At 36.7% G+C, this 9212-nt stretch overlaps 1 protein-coding gene across 1 annotated transcript; it reads right to left on the bottom strand.

The window, feature by feature from the left end:
* Positions 1-427: 427 nt before the first annotated feature.
* Positions 428-3773, bottom strand: LOC122756459. The gene is made up of 2 exons (XM_044006064.1): positions 3249-3773; positions 428-941 (listed from the first exon to the last, which is right to left on the bottom strand). The coding sequence occupies exons 1-2, from the start codon at positions 3281-3283 to the stop codon at positions 428-430; spliced, it is 549 nt and encodes a 182-aa protein (XP_043861999.1). The 5' UTR covers positions 3284-3773.
* Positions 3774-9212: the final 5439 nt, after the last annotated feature.

The following is a 9212-nucleotide window of genomic DNA, read 5'->3' as shown; positions in this document are numbered from 1 at the left end:
GTGTACAATTTTATAATCATTATATGCTATAAACTTAGGCGCTATTATAAAAATGTTTTGTTGAGCGGTAATGGTATAATTCTAGCAATTTTATAATTTTGTTTTTTGAATATAGGTATCATAATTTCAAATATTATTTTATCTTGTGTATTATATGTATTTAATTTAATTAATTTGTATATCTCTTGTTTTGATTTGATAGTAATATTTTGTTTTCTTATGATCTCTTCAATTTTTGTGATCTCTTTTGGATCTAGTATTAGCTTAGGTATTATTTTTATTTTAGCCATTATTATACTTTCTGATAGATCATTTAAATGATTTACAAGCCGATCTATATTATATATTATTCTATTAATGTATTGTAATTTATTAATTTGGTCCTGTTCTTTCGATAGTACTTTAAAAATTTTATTTTGAGATGTTTCTAAAATCGACTTATCATAGCTTGCTCTTGGTTAATGCTTTTTGCTACATCTTGGAATCTTATTTGTATCTCATTGTTAAATGCTTCTTGATCTAGTAGCGCATTTGTTAAGTTTCTTTCTTTTTCTTTTAATGTGTCTATTTTTTCTTCTATCTCTTGGCCATCATTGGCGTCCATATTACCGGTTATTGATTTTACGATACTTCCTAATCCGTTCACTAAACCCCGTTTTTGTTTTCCCGAGGGTGTTAGTATTTCTATCTTTTCCCGCAATTGGGCTATCTTACCCTCTAGGATATAAGCTGCATCAATGAGCGTTTCATCTTGCTGTATCAAATTTAGTGTACTACTAAATTGTTCTACACAGCTTTCATATTCCTGTAGATCTATTATATGTTTAATATTTTTATAAGTTTGGATTATTAAGCATTCTCCTAGTTCTATTTTGGCGATGGGATTAGTGGACTCATTAATATCTTGGATCGATATGAATTGTGCCGAAACTAGCACGAATCTAAAAAAAAGAGAAAAGGCCGAGACATTTAGTTATCTTCTTGTTTCTTTGTAGTCTTTCTGATTTTAGACTTGTGTATCTTTTGGCCTCTGCTTGTTTTAAATGTAGGTCCATGTACCCTTAACACTTTATGGATTGAAAAACGAGGTGTAATCTTATTTCTTCTATTTTCTTTTCTAAAGATCTTGTCTCCTTCCTCTATTACTATTTCATCCGTTCTATTCTCATTTAATTTCATAGTTCTCTTGTATACTATCTCTTCTAACTTACGTTTTACTTTTGGGTATAACTTTTCTCGAAATATATTTAACTGATTTAAATAATCATGCTCTCCATTAAATTTCACTGAGTTACTAAAAGTGTGGGTTTTACCATGGAAAAGTTCATAGGGTGTCAACTTGGTACTAGAGTGTACAGCGTTATTATATGTTATCATGGTTTCTGATTTTGATTATTGTACGGATTCGTACGATTACCTTGATTGCCTCGCTCTGCATAACTTCTATCTCTCTTTCCTTGGTAATAAAAGGTTTGTTCTATCTGACAACATTCGTAGGCCTGTTCTATAGTTGTAGGGTTTTTTAGTCTTATAATCGTTCTAAGGGGTTCTCTTAGAGCGACCATGAATGAGTTCAGAGCAACCTCGTTATAAAGTTGTTTCTTCGCTTCCATTACAGTGGTCGCGTGATTTCCTCCTTGTACCGATGATACGAGCTGTCCTCTAATTTTGGTAATTGTCGAGAATAGCTGACCAAGTGACAGATTATCTGGGAGTGATTGAATTTCCCTAAGGAGAATCGCTTCTGACTTCTTACTGCCATACAATCTTTTGAGTCCCTCTTTAATATCATCCCACACTAGTGAGGTACCGGCTAGGGTCAAACTTTCATCTGCTTTTCCTATAACTTTATTTCTTATAGCCCGAAGAAGTAATAATCCATAGGGAGTTTGATCTGTGCCCCTAATAAGCATTATTATTTCCTCGACATTAGTGATGAATTTATCCAACTGACTCGGCTGGCCATCAAACGTTGGCAATTCCTTAATGAATGATAATATATCATTAGGGCTCAATGTCGTTGATATAGCGCTTACTCCACTCACCGTTGGTGAGATCGAATGAGAAACGTTGCCAGAATCCATATTACCTGCTACCTGTTCAACAATCTGACTACTCGCTCTAGTAGTTGGGCCTGTGGATTTACTTGAGCCTAGTCCCTGTCTAGTTTTTTCTACAATCTTCTTTGACATCTAGACGCAAGCTATTTCCAAGTCGAATCCTAATACTCTCTTTTCTTTCAAATATTGTGTTCTTAGAATATTTATATAAGATAGATGTGCGTTACAAATTGTGTGCAATATTTTGTGTTGTTTTTAACAATGTTATATGTGTAATAATAATAATTTTTTGTTTATACTGTATATGTTAGTGAGTGTTTGTGGTGTTCTCTCTGTAATGTAAGATACTTTAGTATATGTTTGTTTATAGATATATGTATCTTTTGCTGTGCGGCAGTTTTTTGTAAATTAAAAGAAACTTTCTTAGTTTTGAATTTGTGAGTATAGCTCTGTATGTCAGTGATCGTGCCACATTAACTTTGAATGCATGTATGTATGTATACTTCTATTGCGATCGAATCAGCATTCTTTGTAGTCTAATATCAGCGATAGATATTGCTACTTTTGAATACATAATACGTACTTGCCAATAGTTTATATATTTATTCTTGCCGTGCTATGTGACAACAACAGTAGTCTCAGCGTTTGATACCCTGTTGTCGTGAGTTTGTAAGTAAGTATCAGCGTTTGATCATTACTACACTTCACTCTTTCACTACGGCACTAATGTGTTTAAAATTGTGTGGTATTCTTTTGTGCAGCTATTTTACAACAACAGTGACATCATCGTTTGATGTCTTGTTGAAGCGAATGTATAAGTATAGCAATATCAGCGATTGATCTTTGCTATCCTCCACTCGACTATAGCAACTGAATTTTTCTTTGTCAGTACTTTTTTTTTTTTTTTTTTTTTTTTTTTGTTGCCATTAAATACATACAATGTAGTTTCGTCGTCAGCGTTTGACTTCGCCACCACGTCACTGTTTATATTTGCGGCATATACTGTTGGTTATTTATATGTGTATAGTTTAATTTTGCTTATGTGTTTTGTGTGTGTGCTTTTGTTTGTATGTTTTAGTTATATTTAGGCCCTTTTTTTTTTTTGACCCGATCACTGGTTTATAGTTTTAAGCTGTGTATATTTGCTACATGTTTCTTTTAATTTATTTTCCACTGCACTCTACTCACTGCATAATCTTAAATATAATCTTGTGTAAGTTCATTCCGTTTTCCGGCTGCGCCAGTCACCATCAGAGTGGGAGTCCTCTTGGTTCAGTCAATCGTGGCCCAGGTGACGTCGATGATGTATCGCTTCTCTAGTCAAATTTCCATTTGTGTTCTTCAGTAAATACAGCACTTTATTTCGTTTGTGATATTTATATTTTTAATTATACAAAATATATCTGGACAGTACACGTCCGTTCGTTAGCAACGTTGTATAAAGAGTGAATTGAGACTGCGTTCTGAAAAATGTCTTTGTCTTATATATATCTTAGCTAGCTCAGTTTGTTTACATTATAATTTTGCAGCCGGCCAACTGTCCAATGCTTGACATAGTATTCTTGCTGATGTAGCTTCTAAGCGGATGTGTCTGCAGTTGCGACATTCGCTTACTAGCTACAATGTTTCCCGGTTCAATAACATTGTTAGTGAATTTGGAACGATCGAGGGGGTTTCGGTGGAGAGTGTAGGCGTGGTACCGATGGGTCGGTAACTCGTGCAACTTGAAACAAGACCTTGCATAACCTGACCACCCCACACCACGCACAAGAACACATGCACAGCTCCAACTATTCCGTTAAGCATCCTCTTGAAGGATGACCGAACATAACCTCACTTAGGACCTACTAATCCCAAATATGACCGATATTATTATTATACCCGTTACTCGTAGAGTAAAAGGGTATACTAGATTCGTTGAAAAGTATGTAACAGGCGGAAGGAAGCGTTTCCGACTATATAAAGTATATATTTTCTTGATCAGGATCAATAGCCGAGTCGATTTGGCCATGCCGTCGAGATCTCAGGAACTACAAAAGCTAGAAAGTTGAGATTAGGCATACAGACTCCAGGGACATAGACGCAGCGCAAGTTTGTCGAGTCATGCTGCCACGCCCACTCTAACGCCCACAAACCGCACAAAACTGCCACGCCCACACTTTTGAAAAATGTTTAAATATTTTTTCATTTTTGTATTGGTCTTGTAAATTTCTATCGATTTGCCAAAAAACTTTTTGCCACGCCCACTCTAACGCCCACAAACCGCCCAAAGCTGCCACGCCCACACTTTTGAAAAATGTTTTGATATTTTTTCATTTTTGTATTAGTCTTGTAAATTTCTATCGATTTGCCAAACAACTTTTTGCCACGCCCACTCTAACGCCCACAAACCGCCAAAAACTGTCAGTGTAGAAGACCTCCTTCGCACTATCACTAGCTGAGTAACGGGTATCAGATAGTCGGGGAACTCGACTATAGCGTTCTCTCTTGTATTTTTTTTTTATTTATTGTTCGTAAGTTTCAAGGCTACACCTCTCGCCCAAACGGGTACAGAAACGAGAAAATGTAGAAATATTAGTAAGATCAAATTTTGTGTTAAAAAAGTTAAAATTGATTGCTTTAAGAGTGGCAGAGAGTCAAGATTTCAGATAATAGGATAAAGTCTATTATAGTCAGAACATCTATAGGGGTCATGACACTCATAGTTTGATCTACAATTATTTAATATTAGGGGTAAGTATTCATTTTCTAAGTATTCTACCTGCTTGGAACAGAGAAGTTAAGCCCACAATCAATTTTACCTAGAATAAGCTTACAAATAAATATTGTTCCAAGCATCGTTATACGGTTATCTAGGGAAGGTAAATTATTTAACATAAAATTACGGGAATAATGAGGTAATATTAGGTTTGCATCCCTATTAAGGCGCCGTAGGGCAACAGTAAGAAGTTTTTTAACATAACATGCGGTCCGAGTGAACTACTTATTGTGGACTCTTAACAGGCGATCCATACTCAAAATCGGACGGACTAGTGAAATTAATAAGGTTTTGGTTATCTAAGGACCATCAAATTCCTTTGACCACCTTTTTATAAAAGCAAGCACTTCCCTGGCCTTATTGACTGTAGACGAAATACTCGACAGAAGGTAACTTAAAATTTGGCCATTTAAGTTTAGTACGTTATCACGCCACCATATTTGAAAGCTATCTAGATCCAAATGTCCAAATGACAAGAAAAGTCCTTATACTGGAGGCATAATTTAACATCGTCTGTGCACATGCGTACACGCCAATGTTTTATTACTAAGGAAAGTTCGTTCATAAATAAGGTAAAAAGGAGCGGACCAAGGTGGCTCCCTTGTGGGACACCTGATGTAACTCGGAGAATACAAGAAAGAGAATTTTTAAATAGGACCCGTTGCGTAATGCAATTCAGATAAATTAAAATTCAATTTAGAACATAAACAGGAAACCCCAATAAATCAAGATTCTTTACTAGAAGATAATGACTAACAGATTCAAATTCCTGTTTGAAACAAATGTCGACAACGAAGATGGATGAGATCGAATCCAGTGAAGAGTAACTTCAGGATCCAACCATTATACAGGATTCATAGTTGCCTCTCCTCCACACTATGAGTTGAAACTTCCTAGCCGCTTCATAAACCATCACTTGACGATACATCCGAGCAGCCGGAAGCGGAGTAGCGTGGAGAACAGTCCGCCCCACCATCAGAATGCAAACTGAGACAAGAAGCATCAAACACGACGAGCAACTTTGTCTGCGTACTCTTGGCCATTAACACGCATTTATGGGGAATGACATAATATGAAGTAAAAAGGATTTGGTTGTCTGTAGGCCACATTTTTCCTGGGGTCATGAATTCCAAGTACATGGTCTTCATGTTAGGATCTCGAGACAACCTTTGCTCAAGTGACAAAAACCTTTTTGCAACCTCGAAGGAGTTGCCCAACCCATTTAGATCGGACTTAAATGGCAGCCTATCTTCAAACCGGCCTGATGGCAATACCTGAGAAATCTTTCTGTAACTTGTGCTCAGGCTTCAGAATTTTCTTTGGATTCGGCATTTCCTCCAGTGACCAAAATTTCTGTAATGTGCTGTCAATCGATTCTAACGGTACTTCACTACAACTGAAACTATTCACAACTTAATTCGGGCCGCAGATTTGTATCGGCCGAGACAACGCAACCAATAAGGGTCTTTTGTAAAGTTGAATACTAAGGACCTAGACAATTTGACCAACAGCTAGCAATTCGAAAAATTAATCTGCTTCTATAAGTGTATCAATTTTTTGTGACATGGAAACAGGGGTCTGCTAATGGTAGGTTCTTTGGGAACTTAAAATCAAAATTTGGTTTTTAAAAACATTAATTGGAGATTCAACTTTTGATATCAGATTGTTGCCAGAACTTTGAGAACTAGTTGAGTTGAATTAATTTCAACTTGCCTTGGTGCCTACATTTTCTTTCCCTGGCTTTAGAGTAATCCTTAATATATTCATCGAAATAAGACTTTCACCTTCTAATAGCTATCCCGCCTTTCCAATTGCAATTGTGCGTAAGTGGTTCGTGATCTGTATAGATTTTTACCTTTTATATCCCTTAATGAAATAAACAACCCAATGTATGGCTAGCATTTCTTCCTTTGCCGCTTCGTATAGTTCTTCGGTTTTGGAAAGGGTTCTAGATCTAAATGCAATTGGTCTGTCGGATTGTGGTAATACTGCTCCTATCGCATAGTCAGAGGCCTCCGTGCTGAGTGTGAATTGCTATTAGTGTATTGCGTAACTTTTCAAATGCTTTTATTGCTTTATTGTCTAAGTGAATCAATTTGAAATGCGTCCGTTTCCCCCTCTAATCAAATCAGTCAGTGGCTTGGTCATTGTAGCATAGCCCAGTATAAACCTCTTGTGGTATCCTGATAGCCGAAGAAAGAATCTTAATTACCAGGGTCAATCTTCAGGGTTTTTGGTCGCGGATAGTTAGCTGGGTAAGTTTCTATTCCTTTATCCGATGTAACGAATCCTAAGAATTCTACTTTGTTCTAAAAGAACTCGCACTTGTCTAGTGCTGCACTTAGTGTTTCAAAAATTGTTTTTATATTTTAGCAATGAGAATCTTTATCTTTGCTAAAAACCATAATGTATATGAACATTTTCTCCATATGTGTTCTCTAAGAATGTCATCAAATGTGCGTTGGAATATTTGTTAAACCAAATGGAAGCCTGGTAAAATCGTATTCTCTGTTGTTTACAGAAAATGCTTCTTTTTTATATCTTTTTCCCTTAATGGAATTTGGTGAAATCCACTTTTAAGGTCTAGAACGGGAAAAAGCTTGTTGTTACCTAACTGTGCGAGACTCCGTTTATGGCAGGTAAAGGGGATTGGTCGGGTATTGTTACACTAATCAATGACCATTCTACATTTTTTTACGTTGGAACCATCTTACTTTTTCGGATTATCGTGATGGTCGTATTATGTTAATCTCTGAAAGGTCTTTAACTTGTTTGCCAACCTCAGCTTTTAAAGCAATTGGGTACTGATAAAACTGGTGTGTCAGTATGTGTTCGTATTTCGGCTTTCACATTTGTGAGGTAGGTCAGTTCGTCATCTGGTTTTGGATAATTTTAAAGTAAACGATTTAATTCAATTCGCTGATTGAGTGTAAGTTCATCCGACCTTGGTATTATTACATTGACTGATTTAAATGTTTTTTCTTTAATGGGAATGTTTGTGCAATTTTTTAAATGCATTTTTTGGTTTTTTGTGGCAACGACTGCACCTAATTTTTATACCCGTTACTCGTATAGTAAAAGGGTATACTAGATTCGTTGAAAAGTATGTAACAGGCAGAAGGAAGCGTTTCCGACCATATAAAGTATATATATAATTTTGATCAGGATCAATAGCCGAGTCGATTTGGCCATGTCCTTCTGTCCGTCCGTCTGTCTGTCCGTCTGTCCGTCTGTCTGTCCGTATGAACGTCGAGATCTCAGGAACTACAAAAGCTAGAAAGTTGAGATTAGGCATTCAGACTCCAGGGACATAGACGCAGCGCAAGTTTGTCGAATCATGCTGCCACGCCCACTCTAACGCCCACAAACCGCACAAAGCTGCCACGCCCACACTTTTGAAAAATGTTTAAATATTTTATCATTTCTGTATTGGTCTTGTAAATTTCTATCGATTTGTTATAAAACTTTTTGCCACGCCCACTCTAACGCTCACAAACCGCCCAAAGCTGCCACGCCCACACTTTTGAAAAATGTTTTGATATTTTTTCATTTTTGTATCAGCCTTGTAAATTTCTATCGACTTGCAAGAAAACTTTTTGCCACGCCCACTCTAACGCCCACAAACCGCCAAAAACTGTCAGTGTTGAAGACTCTCCTTCGCACTTCCACTAGCTGAGTAACGGGTATCAGATAGTCGGGGAACTCGACTATAGCGTTCTCTCTTGTTTTAAGCTGTCATTGCGTCATTGCGGTGTCAAGCAGATGACAAGTCAGCGGGCTCTTTTATGCCCAACAAACATGAGAGGTCGCTACGGAGACGTCTGATAAAGGTATCTAAAGTTTTATCCCTATACATAATGAATTGTTAAGTACTTTTAAATTGCTGCCCAGTTCAAAGAGACATTATAAGAATCAATGGCGTTGCGTTGCCTTTTATATTATTTCGAATTGTATGCAAAATACCAAAATTCTTCGCTGTACCTAGGGTGTAAGCATAAGTTTTTAGTATTATATCTACACCCTTTTTCCAGGAACCGAATTTAGCTGGGTCACCGGAAAAATCATGCAAAGATGTTACCATATCGGGGACGTTGTCCAGATCTTGTAAATTATGTTGATGTTCTGGGCTAATACCTGGCTCACGACATTTGCGAAATCAAAGCTATAACTTTGACTTTGTTGCAAGAGAGTTGGAAGTCAGAATAGATCAGAATATAACGAATGGTTTCGGCTAGTTATTCGGGCTGTACCATTATGTTTCTATTTTGTTGGTGTGTTTCTTGTCGTTCTATTTTTCCGTGTTGTTGAAGTTAATTATGTGCGTTAGGTTCTATTCGGTTTATTACCTCGGGCTCTATTTCTACGTTAAGTACTGGTGTTCTAATTAAATTGTT

Source organism: Drosophila santomea, chromosome 3L (genome assembly GCF_016746245.2).
Source record: "Drosophila santomea strain STO CAGO 1482 chromosome 3L, Prin_Dsan_1.1, whole genome shotgun sequence".
Classification (NCBI taxonomy): domain Eukaryota; kingdom Metazoa; phylum Arthropoda; class Insecta; order Diptera; family Drosophilidae; genus Drosophila; species Drosophila santomea.
Note: the sequence above shows the minus strand (reverse complement) of the source record. Positions and strands in the feature narration are given on the sequence as shown.

Coding starts and splice junctions, on each gene's coding strand:
- LOC122756459 (XM_044006064.1), bottom strand. CDS start 3,283: ATGAACTTACACAAGATTATATTTAAGATTATGCA. Junction 942..3,248: donor ATTATATTTAAGATTATGCA/GTGAGTAGAGTG, acceptor TCTTTTTTTTAG/ATTCGTGCTAGTTTCGGCAC.